Here is a 21,538-nt window from a genome sequence, read left to right as displayed (position 1 = left end):
TGGCAACGCAGATTACTGTACTATTTGAGAAGGGCACTCCTCCCTCACTGCCGCTTCTATTTTGAGCCCAGCCTAAACCAACTTGTGATTTGTTAGGGGAGTTGACTGTCGGTTGAGCACCCTCCTCTGAATATTCTTTTTGGAATGACCATATAGCCCAGACCATAGGGTCACATCCTCTCTCTGTGAGTGTTGGTATTTGCTCTCAAAAAATGTTCTTGTTGCACCCCAACAGAGCACTTAACTTTTAGACTTGGACAGAAGTCGAAAACCTATTTACGTGATAATAAAAAATATAACAAAATGGGTGGCTTATGGAAAATCTCAAGGCCGGGTTGCAGTGTCCCAAGTATTTGAGGTTACATATGTTATACCTTACTCCATAAAGCAGGGGAGCATGGGTAAAATGTGTGTATCACTGTAATAATTAGCACTATTTTCTGTTATTGTCTGTTAATAATCAGCACTATGTTATTAATAATGTTTCTAAAGGAAAAATATATTCCACGTGTAAACTACAATGTGTGTCACGTCCTGACCTTAGTTCCTTTTTTATGTCTCTATTTTGGTTTGGTCAGGGAGTGGGTTGGGGTGGGCATTCTATGTTTTGCATTCTATGTCTTGTTCTAGGTTTTGTTCTTCTATGTGTGTGGCCTGGTATGCTTCCCAATCAGGCAGCTGTCAATCGTTGTCTCTGATTGAGAACCATACTTAGGAAGCCTTTTCCCACCTGTGTTTTGTGGGTAATTATTTTTCCATGTGTGTTTATGTGCACCTGGGTTGCATCACGTTGTTTGTTTGTTTGTTTGTTTGTTTGTTTGTTTGTTTGTTTGTTTGTTTGTTTGTTTGTTTGTTTGTGTTTGTTGGTTTGTTGGTTATCCCACTTTCATTAAAAGATGTGGAACTACATGCACGCTGCGCCTTGGTCGATTTATGACAGGGAGTTAGAGGATAGCGAGCGTGACAATGTGCAGGCTGGTCCAAACAATTGTTCTGTTCAAAACACACTTGCGTGTACTGTAATACATTGCTCATCAAAAATACCTTTTCAATAATAAAATATTGAATGAATAAACAAACGCTTATTTGATTACATTATGAAATATGTGTTAAATGTTCATGTATCCACAGTAATCATAACAACAAATATCCACATTTAAATAAGGATTGTACCAGCTTATGCTATAAGAAGGCATAGTTAGTACAGCTCTTGTCATGCTCTTCAAATACAACAAAAAACATGTGAACGTCCTTAAAGCTATGAACTCCTCACAGAACACTGGTGGAGTTCAGAGAAATGAATACTGCTGGGTGAAAGGGCAACATGGAGTACATCCTTTATGAGAATTGCTTTGTTTAGGGTTACATAAGGTTGAGCATGAATACGATTGAATGTGTCAAATGTGTGGCAGGGAAATGAAGACAGCAATCTACAATCTTTGCAGTGCTTGCAAGATCAGAGTCACAGGTTCATCTTTCAATTCGCTATTTCCATACTAAGTTCACATTTTACTCAGCTGGAGTAGTTGGTGACCATGTCAAGGCCATCGGTTTTCATCAAAATAAGCCCATGTAATAAAGAACCTGGCTCTGAGAAGATTTTCCCCTGGAAGCTAGTCTCAACTCTTTCAGTATCATCAAACACCTCACTATGATGTTTAATATCTCTTTCGCGTGTTGTAGTTGAATATAAACAAGATCAAATGTATATTCACTCTGTTATACCACTGCATCTATAGGTTTGGTGGTATATCCAGTACACACATCCATGTCAGTAAATAGATGTGTTGTGTCCTTAACCAATGGGGCGCAATAGTAACTTGAAATGTCTAATCAAAATGTACAAGTGGAAACCACATCCTTTAATGCTTCATGGTTAGGAATTGGCTTCCCACAAACATGTTGAATGACAGTATGTGGAGCACAAATGCCCTGGCTCTACATTAGTGGGATGATATTCAAAGTGGCCATAGATTGCTTTTCTAAGCATGACTTGGTGCCTGACTGCATGATCTCATTGACTGTTTTGTCAACGCACATGGAATGTTTTGGAAAATACAGTATTGCACTTGCTTTTGTCTCACTTCGACCAGCCCTGCCAACTGAACTACAGTGGCTTGAGAAAGTATTCACCCCTCTTGACATTTTTCCTATTTTGTTGCCTTACAACCTGGGATTAAAATGGATTTTTTTGGGGGGGGAAACAAACAAGAAATAAGACAAAAAAACTGAACTTGAGCGTGCATTACTGTTCCCCCCCAAGTCAGTACTTCGTAGATCCACCTTTTGCAGCAATTCCAGCTGCATGTCTCTTGGGGTATATGTCTCTATAAGCTTGGCACATCTAGGCACTGGGATTTTTGTCCATTCTTCAACAAAAAAACTGCTCCAGCTCCTTCAAGTTGGATGGGTTCCGCTGGTGTATAGCAATCTTTAAGTCATACCACAAATTCTCAATTGGATTAAGGTCTGGGCTTTGACTAGGCCATTCCAAGACATTTAAATGTTTCCCCTTAAACCACTCAAGTGTTGCTTTAGGGGTATGCTTAGGGTCATTGTCCTGCTGGAAGGTGAACCTCCATCCCAGTCTCAAATCTCTGGAAGACTGTAACATGTTTCCCTCAAGAATTTCACTGTATTTAGCGTCATCCATCATTCCTTCAATTCTGACCAGTTTCCCAGTGTCTGCCAGTGAAAAACATCCCCACAGCATGTTGCTGCCACCACCATGCTTCACTGTGGGGATGTTATTCTCAGGGTGATGATAGTTGTTGGGTTTGCGCCACACATAGCGTTTTCCTTGATGGCCAAAAAGCTCAATTTTAGTCTTATCTAACCAGAGTACCTTCTTCCATATGTTTGGGGAGTCGCCCACATACATTTTGGTGAACACCAAACGCGTTTGATTATTTTATTTCTTTAAGCAATGGCTTTTTTTCTGGCCATTCTTCCATAAAGCACAGTTCTGTGGAGTGCACAGCATAAAGTGGTCCTATGGACAGATACTCCAATCTCCACTGTGGAGCTTTGCAGCTCCTTCAGGGTTATTGTTGGTTTCTTTGTCGCCTCTGGTTAATGCCCTTCTTGCCTGGTCAGTGAGTTTTGGTGGGCGGCCCTCTATTGGCAGGTTTGTTGTGGTGCCACATTCCTTCTATTTTTTAATAATGGATTCAATGGTACTCTGTGGGATGTTCAAAAGTTTCAAATATTTTTTTATAACCCAACCCTGATCTGTACTTCTCCACAACTTTGTCCTTGACATGTCTTGGTCTCGTGGTGCCGCTTGCTTGGTGGTGCCCCTTGCTCAGTGGTGTTGCAGACTCTGGGGCCTTTCAGAACATGTGTATACATACTGAGATCATATGACAGATCATGTGACACTTAGATTGCACATAGGTGGACTTGATTTAACTAATTATGTGGCTTCTGAAGGTAAGGACCAGATTTTATTTAGGGGCATCATAGAAAAGGGGGTGAATACATTATTTTTTAGACTTTTTTTAAATAAGTTATGTTTTCCATTTCAATTCACCTATGAATTGGACCACCAGAGGGCAGGCTGGGCTCATTACATTTACATTGAACATTTAAGTCATTTAGCAGACGCTCTTATCCAGAGCGACTTACAAATTGGTGCATTCACCTTATGACATCCAGTAGAACAGTCACTTTACAATAGTGCATCTAAATCTTAAAGGGGGGTGAGAAGGATTACTTATCCTATCCTAGGTATTCCTTAAAGAGGTGGGGTTTCAGGTGTCTCCGGAAGGTGGTGATTGACTCCGCTGTCCTGGCGTCGTGAGGGAGTTTGTTCCACCATTGGGGGCCAGAGCAGCGAACAGTTTTGACTGGGCTGAGCGGGAACTGTGCTTCCTCAGTGGTAGGGAGGCGAGCAGGCCAGAGGTGGATGAACGCAGTGCCCTTGTTTGGGTGTAGGGCCTGATCAGAGCCTGGAGGTACTGAGGTGCCGTTCCCCTCACAGCTCCGTAGGCAAGCACCATGGTCTTGTAGCGGATGCGAGCTTCAACTGGAAGCCAGTGGAGAGAGCGGAGGAGCGGGGTGATGTGAGAGAACTTGGGAAGGTTGAACACCAGACGGGCTGCGGCGTTCTGGATGAGTTGTAGGGGTTTAATGGCACAGGCAGGGAGCCCAGCCAACAGCGAGTTGCAGTAATCCAGACGGGAGATGACAAGTGCCTGGATTAGGACCTGCGCCGCTTTCTGTGTGAGGCAGGGTCGTACTCTGCGGATGTTGTAGAGCATGAACCTACAGGAACGGGCCACCGCCTTGATGTTAGTTGAGAACGACAGGGTGTTGTCCAGGATCACGCCAAGGTTCTTAGCGCTCTGGGAGGAGGACACAATGGAATTGTCAACCGTGATGGCGAGATCATGGAACGGGCAGTCCTTCCCCGGGAGGAAGAGCAGCTCCGTCTTGCCGAGGTTCAGCTTGAGGTGGTGATCCGTCCTCATGGATAGTAGCCCAACAAGGCATGTGAGACAAGGTAACCAGAGGCAATTAAGCACAGCTGACGATACTAATGACATATTCTCTTTCCCCTATAAGAGATAGGATGGAACCAGCAGAGAAAGTGAAGGCAAACTATCTCTGTGGAATGGAGAGGGGAGCTATCGAAGAAGAGCCATTAAGACGGTGACAAATCTGTGATTATTATTATAGTAAAAAGATAATCATCTTGTGTTCCTGTTTCCTCTAAAGAAGAATATGTATGTTGTTCCTTGGGAGATTCTCATTGATTGTGTTGGAGTGTTCGTATTGTCAGAAATCTCTTAATAGAGAACTGTGTTCAATCAAGAGAACCTACTCCTGACTCGTTTATTCCACCTTTCCGCTTTAGAGTGACACCAAATTACTTGGTCCACTCACATTGGTGGAGAATGTGGGCATTAGGTGAACGAGTGACACTAGGATAAGTGAGTAAATCAAAATTCTTCCAGTAGACACAGAGGAACCATTCAAGAACGATGGACAACGCCCTACTACAACAGTTGATCACGGCACAGCAGACAACCATAGAACTCCTGCAACAACAGCTGAGTTGGCGAAAAGAACCTAGAGTTAAGTCAAGAGCGGCTGCTCACGACATCTTACCTCGTCCAAACCCCCTCCGGAGGTGGGAGAAGTCATCCCCCACACAGCAGGGTCGGTGTTATAAATGTCAGTCTCCAAACCATTATGCCCCACAATGTCCTAGCAAGGACGAGTCCATGGTCATGGAGTCATCGCTGCCCATCCCCACACATCCTGGTTTGAGAGGGCAGGATCAACACTGTTGGTTAGCAAAAATAGCCCCAGCCCCAGAGATTCCGGTTCGAGTAGAAGGACAAGATGTGGTAGCCATTCTCGACTCGGGAAGCATGGTTATGTTAGTAGAGGAGCGGATGGTGACCTCCGCAACAATGCTACCAGACAAAGTAGCCGTGTCCTGTATCTATGGAAACACCCACTATTACCCCACCGTGAATCTGTCTATTCTCACTCCGAAAGGAAGGTGTACAGCTGTACCCCAGCTGAAGGTGCCATTATTGATCGGGAGAGACTGTCCCCTATATAAAGAGCTTTGGCAGATTACGTTATGGTTATGCACCGGAAGAAGGGGGACAGGAAAAGAAGATCCAATCCCGAGGTAGTAGTCCTACAAGGAGACGTAGCCTCGTCCTCCTCCTCTGGAGCAGAGGTCGAAATAGCGACCCAACGTTTGCGACAGATATTCCAGGAAACCACCGATGAAGGGTTATACACGACGCAGGAAGGAAGGAGCAACCAGGTGCTAAGGGATATATTTGAAACCCCATCTGAGGAGGGAACCTGGAAGGGATTCTCCTCGGTCACCCCTGGCGGGGATGGGGAACAACCTCCACACCCCTCTACCGAGGTCGACCTGCCCCAGGAATCAAAGGGACAGTTCGGCACCTCGCAGCATAGAGACCCAGACCTAAGGGAGGCCATGAGGAAGGTGAAGGTGATGGACGGGAGGAACGTCGACGGATCTTCCTTACTATGCAATCAGGCAGGGTCTCTTATATTGGGTCGTGCAATGAAAGGGGGAAAACCGGGAATTATTAATGGTGCCTAGACCATGCAGGGATACAGTCTTACAGTTAGCCCATTACCATGTCCCTAGGAGGACACCTGGCACGGGACAAGACTATCAACAGAATCATGCAGAGATTCTATTGGCCCCGTGTCACCTGGGATGAGGCCAGGTATTGTAGGACGTGTCCGCGTACAGCTCCACAGCCACACCTACGTAACCCTTTGATTCCTCTGGGGCGGCAGGGTAGCCTAGTGGTTAGAGCATTGGACTAGTAACCGGAAGGTTGCAAGTTCAAACGCCCTAGCTGACAAGGTACAAATCTGTCTTTCTGCCCCTGAACAGGCAGTTAACCCACTGTTCCTAGGCCGTCATTGAAAATAAGAATTTGTTCTTAACTGACTTGCCTGGTTAAATCAAGGTAATATATATATATATTTTTAAAGACCCCTTTGAACACATAGCTATGGACCTCATGGGACCCCTCCCAAAATCCGCCAGAGGACACGAATACATCCTAGTGGTCGTAGATTACGCTACCATGTTCCGAAAGGCCATACCCCTGTGTAACATGTCATCAAAGGGAATTGCTAAGGAATTGTTCATGATGTTCTCTCGGGTGGGCCTTCCCAAGACGATCTTAACCGATCAGGGAACCCCTTTCATTTCCTGATTGCTGAAGGACTTGTGTCGGTTATATCAGGTTCAACAGATACGTACCAGCATATTCCACTCTCAAACAGACGGGTTGTGTGAACGCTTGAACAAAACGATTAAAAGCATGTTGAGAAGAGTGGTGTCCAGAGATGGGAAAAACTGCGACATGCTTCTCCCACACTTAATGTTTGCCCTGCGAGAAGTACCCCGGGCGTCCACTGGATTCTCCCGGTTTTATTTGCTCTATGGCAGACCCTGTCGAGAGATCCTCGACTTAGCCAAGGAGACCTGGGAGACCCAACCATGCCCCTTTTGATCCACAAAGGAACACGTTACCCTGATGAGAGACCACCTGTCGTCAGTGTGGCCCATAGTAAAGGAGCATATGGAGAAGGCACAAAGGATCCAAGGCCGGGCCTACGATAAGTCCGCGACACCCCGTGAGTTCACCGTGGGAGAGAAAGTGATGGTGCTTGTGAGCCTGGAAGCTTACTGGTGCTCTTTCATGCCGTCCCTAGGAGGGGTGCGTCGCTTGAGTGGGTTGAGTCACTGATTTGATCTTCCTGTCTGGGTTGGCACCACTCGGGAGGCCCAAGCTTTTTTAAAGATGTCTGAACTGCTGATCGATATGCTACACTTCCATTGATGAACTTAACAGCACTATATATAGCATTTTCAAAGCGATTCTATCTGCCCCCCCACTCCATTCCTGACGTTCAATATTTTCTTTCCTTTGACAACTACTCTGTTAATATGCACTGCCTATGTCAGTCGAGTGTCAAACGAGACCCCCAGGAACCTAAACACTACCACCCTCTCCTGATTCCTTACATGCAACATCAAGCATATTTCCTCCCCAACCTTCCTTCTAGAAAAAAAAGTGTTTTCTCAACTGAAAACTTGAAGCCCTACCTGAGGGACCACTGCTAAACTTAACTGATTGCTTCTTGAACTCTCCTGGCTGTATATGGGTAATATTTCTCACTTTCTTCCACAGTTCCCCGGCATCTGCAAACAATGACCTCAAAATATCCGGTCTCACCTGGGAGAATATATCATCAATCATAAAGGAGAACAACAAAGGACTAAATTCACTTCCCTAATAGCTTTCTGACAGAGATCCCTACCATCACTTGTATTGATTGCCCAAAAAGAAAATCCTCCATCCAGTTAAAAACCCTTCCTCCAACCTCCATGATATCCAGCTTGATAAGTAGGTCTTCCTTTCACATCATATCATAGGCCTTCTCTACATTGAAGGAAATGGCTATCACCACCTCCTTATCATTGGCCTGTGCCTTCCATATGATTGACTCAAGGCACAATACAGGATCCATTGTTCCCCTGCCTTTTCTGAATCCATTTTAATCTGGTGACATTAGTCCTCCATTCTCCAGAAAGTAAGTCAGCCTTTCTGTTGTCATCCTTTCCAGAAGTTTACATGTCAACGCTATCGGCCTATAGCTTGAAGGACTAGTAGAGTCTTTCCCTGGATTCCGTATCAGCACCACTTCCAGGCAGTTTCTCTTCCTGCCACACCTTATTGTAAAGGCCCGATACTTTCCTCATTGCAGTCACTGAGACAAGTCATCATGTAACATTTCATCCTTCCCAGCTTTAGCTAATGCTCTCTTAATCTCAGCCAATGTAAAAGGTGGATTCAATGATTCACCCCCCACCTCTCCCTGATCCAGGGAGCCCGGATGTTCTCCTCTGACCCTCTCTCTTCCACGCTGGCCCTCTTCTGTCAGATTATTTGAGCTGTGCACCTCCAATAATGCCTGGGCTAACATCTCTGCCTTCTCCATGTCTCACTGCAACGATCTCCCCACTTTTCAGCACAGGGAGATCCCAATCTCGTCTGACCCCACTCATCCTCTTAATCATCCACCATACCTCTCCCACAGGAGTGGTTCTGCCTATGTTTCCACAGAACCAGCGCCAACACTCCCTCTTAGCTGTCCCAATGATCCTCCTTACTACTGCTTGTGATAGGAATCACCAGCCTTGCAGCCCCTCCTATGCCTCCTTTTACTCCATCATTCACTGTTTCTATATCTGAATTGAGATCAACCTGAGACAGCTTCTGTTCACCCATCTCCTCAATCCATGACCTACTGAATTTCGGCAGTCGAATAACACATGGGACAGACGACGAATTCTGGCAAAGGGATGTATTTATAGACATATTTATACATATGAAACAAATAGCCAAGCCGAAAACTGCAGACATTACTAGCATCTCCCCCTTGATCAAACCGCCATAAAAAACGTATGAAACACAGCCTAACGTGATCATTGAAAGCTGCCTTGAAGGACACAAATAAAAAAATGCTTTCAGCTACTAAAATCAGTGAAATGTACAGAGGTAAAGACAGTTTCAGGTTAGATATTCAATGGATATTTGCCTGTAGTTTTCCTTACGTCCACCAACAGCAAATCACATTTTTCAAATGTCAATAGGTCTTTAACCATTACTCCTAACACTTTCAAAACTGGTTGTAGCTAACCCAATGGCATAGACACACATTGCACACCCTTTAGTTTGTCCATTTTTTTAAATCTCACATGGGTTTTACACAATTTTTTCAAAATGTAGAATTTCAATAGCTCCTTGGTCATGTGACCTAATGTCCACTGACAACCCTTCTATATTGCACATTCTTGTTTGTGTAGTGTAAAATCACACGGTGTAATGTACATTTTTCATAGTTTCAAATTTGCAATAGCTCCTTGGTCATGTCAATTGTACACCTAAGACGCATGCAGTGGATATACACCCATATTGCATAACCTCTAGTCATGTATCTTCTATACTGTTGTACATTATTATTAGTTTGACAATTAAGGGGTTCAGTCCAGTGTTGTGTTTACCCTTTTCTTTAATATTTATCTACAATAATTGGTAGCTCTAAGTACTTATTTTCCCTGTTTATTTATTTTTCCACAGTATTTAACAGTGTATTTAACAATAGGAGAGACAAAAATATCTCCTTTCGTCGTTAATATCAAACAAAGGAAAAGGGCAAAGTACGAGAGTCATGCTATTAATTGTCCAACGCAGGGATGGAAAGTGAGCTGGTGAGGAAGGCTGAAGTGGGTTTGCTGGTCAATACATACTGTGGTTACATGTTCAGTGTAATGGTGGCCAGTAAATCAATGAATAAAAATATAAAATTGACAAATTAAACAAATTGTAGACCTTTAATCTTTTCCAACATGTCAACAGACACTTAACTTCAATTAAGTATGAAACATTTCACCATGTTAACTTCCTCTTTATCCCTGGTTGATGTACATGTCAGAGCCTCTTCAGTGTGGATGGGGTATAGCATTTTCAACAACAAAGACTGCACTTCCAGTTTGTGTTCTTTACTCTGTTGAGCTCTTGTGTCTTCATTCCGAGGCACAGCACATGGAACCTCAGTAGGCATGCAAAACATTCAATAAAAACACAACTAAGCGTAACCCGTTATGAATAATATCAAATATCAATGCAGTATGATGAATTAGCCATCCATTGTGTTATATCATAAATTGTCTTACATGCTGTCACTGTTGTCAAAGGATTATAAACATGTTAAATAAAGTTACTAACCCAGTCAGTGTTTGGGCCACATCCAGGTTCTTCATCAGTGGCACACATGACGCAGTTGTTGGCTTTGTTGAACTCTGAAATCATAGGCATGAACTGAACATATGGCTGTCCCACACAACTACACAAAAATAAAGAATTTACATTTACTTTGAATTAAATGTCATTACATACCAGACATTTTTTGTATATCTTCAGCCATTTCTTGTTGCAGTTGCTCCATGTGTTTTTGAAGGTTCCATATCAGTTTGGGATGGGATGTTGGAGAAGTTCTGTGCAACTTCCTTGGCCATCTACACCAAAAAAATAAACTAGAGTTTTTTTACCTAATTGTCACATAACAGCTAACCATTCATTATTGAAAATAATGGTTATATATCAAACCTGCATTACAAAGACCCCACAGCTGAAGGTGTCCTGCTGCATGGTGGGAGTTATTTCCCCTCCTTTACACTTTATGTCCACCCAGTCGTCTTTTCCATGGCAGGATTTTCTCATTTTGAAGTATTCTCTTTTTTATGTAAAAATAATTATGATTAGCAATAGGCAAATGAATACACAAGCCAAATTGTTTGCTGTTTTCCTTATCACTATAATCTAGTATTCATTTATTAGTAGAGGTAATTTCCTTTATGCCCCATTCTACACACAGCCTAAAGTATAGGCACTGAACCATTTACAGGACAATAAAAGTAGAATATAGGATCCAACTCTATCACAGAGTGAATAAATGAACAGTCGTGGCCAAAAGTTGAGAATGACACAAATATTAATTTTCAGGAAGTCTGCTGCCTCAGTTTGTATGATGGCAATTTGCATATATTCCAGAATGTTATGAAGAGTGATCAGATGCAAATATACTGAATCCCAAAAACACATTTCCACTGCACCTAAATCAACCATTTATTGGATCATCAAGAACTTCGAGAGCAGTTCAATTGTTGTGAAGAAGGCTTCAGGGCACCCAAGAAAGTCCAGCAAGCGCGAGGACCATCTCCTAAAGTTGATTCAGCTGCGGGATCGGGGCACCACCAGTACAGAGCTTGCTCAGGAATGGCAGCAGGCGGGTGTGAGTGCATCTGCACGCACAGTGAGGCGAAGACTTTTGGAGGATGGCCTGGTGTTAAGAAGGGCAGCAAAGAAGCCACTTCTCTCCAGGAAAAACATCAGGGACAGACTGATATTCTGCAAAAGGTACAGGGATTGAACTGCTGAGGACCGGGGTACTGTCATTTTCTCTGATGAATCCCCTTTCCGATTGTTTGGGTCATCAGTCCTGTGTCATGCCAACAGTAAAGCATCCTGAGACCATTCATGTGTGGGGTTGCTTCGCAGCCAAGGGAGTGGGCTCACTCACAATTTTGCCTAAGAACACAGCCATGAATAAAGAATGGTTGTCGTCCTTAACGTAGGAGACACTGCTAGCTAGCCAACAGCTAGCCAACGTCTTCCGAATAGAACTCAACAACCCGGTCGCATTCCGCTTCGCTCCACAGGTAGTATCACATTTTCATTTAATTTCATTACAGTACAACGGTTTGATTTGTTTGATCGTAGCTAGCTACATAGCTAGCTACATAGCCGTCTTTGTATCAAAGATAATTGTGTAGTCTAGAGCGATTTTCTAGGTTAGCTAGCCAGCTATTGTCGTTCTTTAACGCAACGTAACGTAATCAACACTGCTAGCTAGCCAGCTAGCCCCGAATAGCAGCACTGTAGAAACTATTACACTCAACGGAACGACTTGATTAGTGTAGTGTCAACAACGCAGCCACTGCCAGCTAGCCTACAAAGTCAACAACGCAGCCACTGCCAGCTAGCCTACTTCAGCAGTACTGTATCATTTTAATCATTTTAGTCAATTAGATTCTTGCTACGTAAGCTTAACTTTCTGAACATTCGAGACGTGTAGTCCACTTGTCATTCCAATCTCCTTTGCATTAGCGTAGCCTCTTCTGTAGCCTGTCAAATATGTGTCTGTCTATCCCTGTTCTCTCCTCTCTGCACAGACCATACAAACGCTCCACACCGCGTGGCCACCCTAATCTGGTGGTCCCAGCGCGCACGACCCACGTGGAGTTCCAGGTCTCCGGTAGCCTCTGGAACTGCCGATCTGCGGCCAACAAGGCAGAGTTCATCTCAGCCTATGCCTCCCTCCAGTCCCTCGACTTCTTGGCACTGACGGAAACATGGATCACCACAACACTGCCACTCCTACTGCTCTCTCTTCGTCCGCCCACGTGTTCTCGCACACCCCGAGAGCTTCTGGTCAGCGGGGTGGTGGCACCGGGATCCTCATCTCTCCCAAGTGGTCATTCTCTCTTTCTCCCCTTACCCATCTGTCTATCGCCTCCTTTGAATTCCATGCTGTCAGTTACCAGCCCTTTCAAGCTTAACATCCTTATCATTTATCGCCCTCCAGGTTCCCTCGGAGAGTTCATCAATGAGCTTGATGCCTTGATAAGCTCCTTTCCTGAGGACGGCTCACCTCTCACAGTTCTGGGCGACTTTAACCTCCCACGCTACCTTTGACTCATTCCTCTCTGCCTCCTTCTTTCCACTCCTCTCCTCTTTTGACATCACCCTCTCACCTTCCCCCCCTACTCACAAGGCAGGCAATCATCTTCACTAGATGCTGTTCTTCCACTAACCTCATTGCAACTCCCCTCCAAGTCTCCGACCACTACCTTGTATCCTTTTCCCTCTCGCTCTCATCCAACACTTCCCACACTGCCCCTACTCGGATGGTATCGCGCCGTCCCAACCTTCGCTCTCTCTCCCCCGCTACTCTCTCCTCTTCCATCCTATCATCTCTTCCCTCTGCTCAAACCTTCTCCAACCTATCTCCTGATTCTGCCTCCTCAACCCTCCTCTCCTCCCTTTCTGCATCCTTTGACTCTCTATGCCCCCTATCCTCCAGGCCGGCTCGGTCCTCCCCTCCCGCCCCGTGGCTCGACGACTCATTGCGAGCTCACAGAACAGGGCTCCGGGCAGCCGAGCGGAAATGGAGGAAAACTCGCCTCCCTGCGGACCTGGCATCCTTTCGCTCCCTCCTCTCTACATTTTCCTCTTCTGTCTCTGCTGCTAAAGCCACTTTCTACCACTCTAAATTCCAAGCTTCTGCCTCTAACCCTAGGAAGCTCTTTGCCACCTTCTCCTACCTCCTGAGTCCTACCTCCCGCCCCCTCCTCCCTCTCTGCAGATGACTTCGTCAACCATTTTGAAAAGAAGGTCGACGACATCCGATCCTCGTTTGCTAAGTCAAATGACACCGCTGGTTCTGCTCACACTGCCCTACCCTGTGCTCTGACCTCTTTCTCCCCTCTCTCTCCAGATGAAATCTTGCGTCTTGTGACGGCCGGCCGCCCAACAACCTGCCCGCTTGACCCTATCCCCTCCTCTCTTCTCCAGACCATTTCCGGAGACCTTCTACCTTACCTCACCTCGCTCATCAACTCATCCCTGACCGCTGGCTACGTCCCTTCCGTCTTCAAGAGAGCGAGAGTTGCACCCCTTCTGAAAAAACCTACACTCGATCCCTCCGATGTCAACAACTACAGACCAGTATCCCTTCTTTCTTTTCTCTCCAAAACTCTTGAACGTGCCGTCCTTGGCCAGCTCTCCCGCTATCTCTCTCAGAATGACCTTCTTGATCCAAATCAGTCAGGTTTCAAGACTAGTCATTCAACTGAGACTGCTCTTCTCTGTATCACGGAGGCGCTCCGCACCGCTAAAGCTAACTCTCTCTCCTCTGCTCTCATCCTTCTAGACCTATCGGCTGCCTTCGATACTGTGAACCAGATCCTCAGATCATCAGATCCTCCTCTCCACCCTCTCCGAGTTGGGCATCTCCGGCGCGGCCCACGCTTGGATTGCGTCCTACCTGACAGGTCGCTCCTACCAGGTGGCGTGGCGAGAATCTGTCTCCTCACCACGCGCTCTCACCACTGGTGTCCCCCAGGGCTCTGTTCTAGGCCCTCTCCTATTCTCGCTATACACCAAGTCACTTGGCTCTGTCATAACCTCACATGGTCTCTCCTATCATTGCTATGCAGACGACACACAATTAATCTTCTCCTTTCCCCCTTCTGATGACCAGGTGGCGAATCGCATCTCTGCATGTCTGGCAGACATATCAGTGTGGATGACGGATCACCACCTCAAGCTGAACCTCGGCAAGACGGAGCTGCTCTTCCTCCCGGGAAGGACTGCCCGCTCCATGATCTCGCCATCACGGTTGACAACTCCACTGTGTCCTCCTCCCAGAGCGCTAAGAACCTTGGCGTGATCCTGGACAACACCCTGTCGTTCTCAACTAACATCAAGGCGGTGGCCCGTTCCTGTAGGTTCATGCTCTACAACATCCGCAGAGTACGACCCTGCCTCACACAGGAAGCGGCGCAGGTCCTAATCCAGGCACTTGTCATCTCCCGTCTGGACTACTGCAACTCGCTGTTGGCTGGGCTCCCTGCCTGTGCCATTAAACCCCTACAACTCATCCAGAACGCCGCAGCCCGTCTGGTGTTCAACCTTCCCAAGTTCTCTCACGTCACCCCGCTCCTCCGCTCTCTCCACTGGCTTCCAGTTGAAGCTCGCATCCGCTACAAGACCATGGTGCTTGCCTACGGAGCTGTGAGGGGAACGGCACCTCAGTACCTCCAGGCTCTGATCAGGCCCTACACCCAAACAAGGGCACTGCGTTCATCCACCTCTGGCCTGCTCGCCTCCCTACCACTGAGGAAGTACAGTTCCCGCTCAGCCCAGTCAAAACTGTTCGCTGCTCTGGCCCCCCAATGGTGGAACAAACTCCCTCACGACGCCAGGACAGCGGAGTCAATCACCACCTTCCGGAGACACCTGAAACCCCACCTCTTTAAGGAATACCTAGGATAGGATAAGTAATCCTTCTCACCCCCCCCCTTTTAAGATTTAGATGCACTATTGTAAAGTGACTGTTCCACTGGATGTCATAAGGTGAATGCACCAATTTGTAAGTCGCTCTGGATAAGAGCGTCTGCTAAATGACTTAAATGTAAATGTAAATGTACCAACACATCCTCAGAGAGCAACTTCTCCCAACCATCCAGGAACAGTTTGGTGACGAACAATGCCTTTTCCAACATGATGGAGCACCTTGCCAGGAGGCAAAAGTGATAACTAAGTGGCTCGGGGAACAAAACATCGATATTTTGGGTCCATGGCCAGGAAACCCCCCAGACCTTAATCCCATTGAGAATTTGTGGTCAATCCTCAAGAGGCTGGTTGACAAACAAAACCCCACAAATTCTGACAAAATCCAAGCATTGATTATGCAAGAATGGGCTGCCATCAGTCAGGATGTGGCCCAGAAGTGAATTGACAGCATGCCAGGGTGGATTGCAGAGGTCTTGAAAAAGAAGGGTCAACACTGCTAATATTGACTCTTTGCATCAACTTCATGTAATTGTCAATAAAAAAAGCCTTTGACACTTATGAAATGCTTGTAATTATACTCCAGTATTCCATAGTAACATCTGACAAAAATATCTAAAGACACTGAAGCAGCAAACATTGTGGAAATTAATATTTGTGTCATTCTCAAAACTTTTGGCCACGACTGTAAAGCATTTGTAGACTTCAAGAAAAAAAATATTAAGTGACAGTTTCATCAGTACGTGCTTAAAGAAAGTCATATCACAAAGATCACAGATGACAGTGCCCAGCAAATCTATGACAATCGAGAATTAATTGTAAGCACCAAAGTGTGTTTGTCAAAATAATATCTGAAAATGTCAGTTGTTGAACATAATACTTCTATTGGCAATAGCAATTTATGATATATGCAGTTGAGGAATATTCCATGTACCAACACTACATGTAGGACAGACATAAGACGTTCCCAATGTCATAGCAGAATCAGAATTAGTTGGGTAACATTGATAAATTAGTTGGGTAACATCGATAAATAAGATTTTATCAATTTTCATAAGTATGCTTATGTGGGCTTAGTCACTTGGGCCCCAGAGAGGGGAGGACAGAATGGAGGCTTGTCTTCCTATGGGAATGTGTCTGTAACTATTTGATGTCCCCTCTGAGGTTGCCCTCATCTTGACCTAGTATATGACCTAAGAGGCTCACTGTCTCCGTGAGCTTGTCCAGGAGGTATTTGAGGTGGGAGTATCTAGAATTGACAATTGATATATGCCATTGGATAAGGTCATGTTTTGGGCCTAAGTGGTACCAAGAACGAGATAGGAATCTCGTCTAAAGAGACCAAACTTAACAATAATTTATAGCTAATGCTGTCTGGCTATGGGATACTCCTCTCTCAATTAAAAGTCTTCATTTGTAATGTTCCTAAGATCTGTTATTCGTCATGTGAGTTGAGAGGGGTGTGTGTGTCTTGGCTATAAATTATACTAAGAATTGTTTTGTAAGCACTCTCAGAGAATTCATTTATAGACACTGAATTGATCTCTAAGTCACAGAGCTATGGTGAAGGTCATATATAATTAAAGATGGACTTTATAATATAACTCTGACTTGTGTGTGGTTTGCTCTCTCAATGTTTAGTAATACAGGAAATTACCACAACACCACATACAGTATTTTTTTTATTTTGTATTTCACCTTTATTCAACCAGGTAAGCCAGTTGAGAACTAGTTCTCATTTACAACTGCGACCTGGCCAAGATAAAGCAAAGCAGTGTGACACAAACAACAACACAGAGTTACACATGAATAAACAAATGTACAGTCAATAACACAATACAAAAGTCTATATACAGTGTGTGCAAATTAAGTAAGATTAGGGAGGTAAGGCAATAAATAGGCCATAGTGGCGAAATAATTACAATTTCGCAAATAAACACAAGTGAGATGTGCAGAAGATGAATGTGCAAGTAGAGATACTGTTGTGCAAAGGGGTCTGTAAAAGTTTTGGTCTAGAGTGTCTCCCCCTTTGAAGTGGGGGATGACCGCGGCAGCTTTCCAATCTTTGGGGATCTCAGACGATACAAAAGAGAGGTTGAACAGGCTAGTAATAGGGGTTGCAACAACTGCGGTGGATAATTTTAGAAAGAGAGGGTCCAGATTGTCTAGCCCAGCTGATTTGTAGGGGTCCAGATTTTGCCGCTCTTTCAGAACATCAGCTATTTGGTTTTGGGTGAAGGAGAAATGGGGGAGTTTTGGGCAAGTTGCTGTGTGGGGGGGGCAGAGCTGTTGACCGGGGTAGGGGTAGCCAGGTAAAAACCAAGCCCAGCCTTAGAAAAATGTTCTTATTCTCCACGGATTTTACATTGTACCAGAACTTTTTGGAGTTTGTGCTACAGGATGTAAATTTTTGTTTGAAAAAGCTAGCCGTAGCTATATCTGTTCCTGGTTCTACATTTTTTGAATGGGACATGTTTATTTACGATGGTGAGGAAAGCACTTTTAAAGAATAACCAGGCATCCTCTACTGATGGAATGAGGTCAATATCTTTCCAGGATACCTGGGCCGGGTGGATTAGAAAGGCCTGCTCGATGAAGTGTTTTAGTTTGACTGTGATGAAGGGTGGTCGTTTGACCGCGGACCCATTACTGACACAGGCAATGAGGCAGTGATCGCTGAGATCCTGGTTGAAGACAACAGAGGTGTATTTAGAGGATAGGTTGGTCAGGATGATATCTATGAGGGTGCCCGAGTTTACGGATTTGGGGTTGTACCTGGTAGGTTCCATGATAATTTGGGTGAGATTGAGGGCGTCTATGTTAGATTGTAGGACGGCCGAGGTGTTAAGCATGTCCCAGTTTAGGTTGTCCCAGTTTAGGTCACCTAACATTAAAACTCTGAAGATAAATAAATGGGGGGCAATTAATTCACATATGGTGTCCAGGGCGCAGCTGGGGGCTGATTTTTCAGCTATGATTTTACCACTCAGAATCCAGAATGGATATGAGTGGTAAAATACAATTGACTTGTTATCTGGTAAACTGCTACTATGTGTCAAGAAAAGAGCCCCAATTATGGGTTAGTGTACTCCATTAAAAAGGCCTGGTTTAGATTAAAAACTATTGCCCAGTGTCCCTGTTCATAGGGGCATGAGAGACTAGTCAGTGGTAGAATTGAGTTGGCACTGTATTGGCCCAAACACCCATAGACCCACAAGGTTGAGGTTACTCATGTACAGTAATTAGTCATACTTTTTTGTTGTTGCATTAATGCCTTGTGTCTTCTAACTGTCCAAAAATAGGCTCCAAAGTGTTAGGAAATATTTGTTCCCATAAATACAAAGGAGGATGTTTCTCCTCATACCTCTGGCACTTTAGTCAGACTGCCAGACTGTGCACCACAGAGCCAATCAGGAGAGAATACATACAGGTCAACGGTGCCAATTGAAAGTCAAGGGGTGTGTTTGTGCCTTTTGGGTTCATCTCTTTACATAGAACCCCTGTGGTTCAAGTCTGCTCTGCGCATGTCTGAAAGTGACAGAGCCAGTCGCCAAGAGAGTTTTTCACAGTATGTTAGAAAAAAAGTATTAGACTTCTGAATGTATGTAAAATGCTAATATGTATTAGATCCAGTACAATGGAATAACTAAGACCTGAATTTGAATGCAGCGTGTTCCGATTCCACCTTCTCTTTCTGTCCAGCAGGGTCAACCAAAAACACTTGGCCTAATGGTTCATGCAGATACTGGGGAAGCAATATAGAAACGTATTGATCCGTGAAATGATTTCACTATTAAATGACCCATATCACAACCCTCATAGCTCTTCACAAAAATGTATCTAAATCAATATCGGAAAAAGGATTTTACTCACAAAAGACGTAGGAATTTATTTTTCCAGTTAGAAATAGTAGGCCATGCCATCAAATAACTCTTTTCATCAGAAAAACAAATCCCCAAATTTTGTAAGTTGTCTGCAGGTGGCTTGTTGTGAATGCACTCAAATATCATGTAAACTGCGTTCTAATACTCAATGTAGAAGGATTTGTCTTAATGTACAGTATATGAAAGTGATGCTATGAAAGGTATTCTTTCACATTGTCAAATTCACTGTGACTGACAAATCACTGTGACTGACAAATCACTGTGACTGACAAATCACTGTGACTGACAAATCACTGTGACTGACAAATCACTGCCTATTACTGTGATTAAAAAGGGCATATGAAACATTGTTTTTCTTGAGGCCAACCGGAGCGCCTTCCTTTAAGCACCTCTGTTCGAACACCTCTCTTGTCCTTGATCCATTCCACATACAGCCATTTGCGGATCTTTTCAGTGTCCATGTGAAAGATAGCAAATGTTCCATCCTCGCAATGGCTGACTTAAGTTTTTTATTTTAAACACCCATGTAAAATGAAGGCCTTGCAAAGCTTACAGACTTAAGTGAAATAGCATGAGATGAAAATTGACAAGCTAGGGTGTGCAGTATAGAAGGGTAGTCAGTGGACACACTGAACCTTGTTTGAAGTCACTAGGTCACATTTTTATTTTACCTTTATTTAACGAGGCAAGTCAGTTAAGAACAAATTCTTATTTTCAATGACGGCCTAGGAACAGTAGTTTAAGAGCCTGTTCAGGGACAGAACGACAGATTTGTACCTTGTCAGCTCGGGGGTTTGAACTTGCAACCTTCTGGTGACTAGTCCAACACTCTAACCACTAGGCTACCCTGCCGCCCGACCCCACCAATGACCATTTTGAGGAGCAAACTAATGAAACTTTACATTTGGAAAAAACTTAATTTGGAAAAATAAAAAATCTTGTGAGATGAAAATTGACAAACTAAAGGGTGTGCAATATAGAAGAGTAGTCCGTGGACATTCTGAACCTTGTTTGAAGTAAGTATGTCACATGACCAAGGAGCTATTGAAATTTGAATGTAAAAAGTTTGTACTTTGTTCACGCTCCCTAACTAATTCAACTAGAAATACAAAACGCTGCTCACATTTCCACATGTTTATTATGTTTGGAAAGCAAATGAATGTCTAAATCGTGACAATAAGACCTGTGCAATGTTGTGCGCAACTTTTCCAACATCATGACACTTATTTTGAGTCTGTGGCTCAAGTGGTTTGAAAGCGCGAATATCCGTCGAATATCGAACTTGAAACTGTCCTTGCCTCGGTGTGAAATGTAGGCTAAATTGACAACGGAGTGAAGAGCATAAATCTCAACTAGCAAGCAAGTCGCAGCAACGAAGAATTGAGTGTGTGCGCGGTCACGCAAGGGGGGTCATTCTGGCAGGGGGATATTTAGCACCGTTATGCCACTATAAACCACACGTTTACTACATACCTGCTTGAGTTTGAGCTCCTTCTCATACTGTTTAGTATTGATACGACCCACCAAACTTCCATCACAAAGAACTTTAGCAGGCTCAACCTCTCCTACTTTTCTCTCCAAATCCCTAATCATCGTTATCGGACTCACCGATGTGACCCCATCCTCGTCCTTACATTTCACCAACACCACGAACTCCACTTATCTCAGTACAACACTGCGAACCGACATCCCTCATCACTACTCTCCCGGACAAGAACTGTGACGGCTCCTCATGCGTCCTCTTCTTAACCTTTACTCTCACGACTCCACCACTATACTACACCTCGTCATCCTCAACCTCTAACCCCCCTACGTTTCCAGCCATCTCTGCGCCAGTCACAGCCCAGTGTTGCCCAACCACCTCCACAGGATTTCACGCTACAAAACCTCTTTCATGTTCGTTAAAACTTCGGCAACTAGTCATAACAATGAACTGAATTTTGAGGGCTGCCTTTGCGCAGTGGCACCTCATTCATTTTTTTTCGCCTAAAATTACATAACCAAATCTAACTGCCTGTAGCTCAGGACCTAAAACAAGGTATGCATATTGTTGATACCATTTGAAATACACACTTTGAATTTTAAAATGAATGTAGAATATAACACATTAGATCTGGTAAAAGATAATCACGTTTTTTTGTTCCTTCATCTTTGAAATGCAAGAGAAAGACCATAATGATCCTGTAGAGGGTTTACCGGGGTGCGGCTCAGGTCACTAACACTCATTCACACGAAACAAACGTTCAAACGGGGTTAACCAATTCAAAACCAGTCACATAAGTAAACCAAAACCCAACACACAATATTAAAGCACTTATGTAAATCAATTCAAAATAAAGCACGAGGGAAAAGGACTCAATTGAACCATAAGCACACATGACATATGGACTAAGTCCCTCTGCAAATGAGCATCTGCTAAAGGACTCAAATGTAAAA

The 21,538-nt window shown here is 44.3% G+C and overlaps 1 protein-coding gene and 1 long non-coding RNA gene across 2 annotated transcripts in view; both read right to left on the bottom strand.

Moving 5' to 3' along the window:
- Positions 1 to 20,758, bottom strand: part of LOC118365242 (alpha-2,8-sialyltransferase 8F-like) — a 77,713-nt gene extending 56,955 nt beyond the window's left edge. The window contains exon 1 of the mRNA XM_035747299.2: positions 20,576 to 20,758. Within this exon, the coding sequence (XP_035603192.1) occupies positions 20,576 to 20,637 (62 nt within the window). The 5' untranslated portion in view covers positions 20,638 to 20,758. The remainder of the gene's footprint in view (positions 1 to 20,575) is intronic.
- Positions 9,898 to 11,296, bottom strand: LOC127914482 (uncharacterized). The gene is made up of 3 exons (XR_008088529.1): positions 10,692 to 11,296; positions 10,482 to 10,600; positions 9,898 to 10,384 (listed from the first exon to the last, which is right to left on the bottom strand). It is a non-coding gene; the product is annotated as an uncharacterized LOC127914482 (long non-coding RNA).
- Positions 20,759 to 21,538: the final 780 nt, after the last annotated feature.

Source organism: Oncorhynchus keta, chromosome 32, assembly GCF_023373465.1.
Source record: "Oncorhynchus keta strain PuntledgeMale-10-30-2019 chromosome 32, Oket_V2, whole genome shotgun sequence".
Classification (NCBI taxonomy): Eukaryota; Metazoa; Chordata; class Actinopteri; order Salmoniformes; family Salmonidae; genus Oncorhynchus; species Oncorhynchus keta.
The sequence above is the reverse complement of the archived record's forward strand: the minus strand, read 5'-3'. Positions and strand labels throughout refer to the sequence as shown.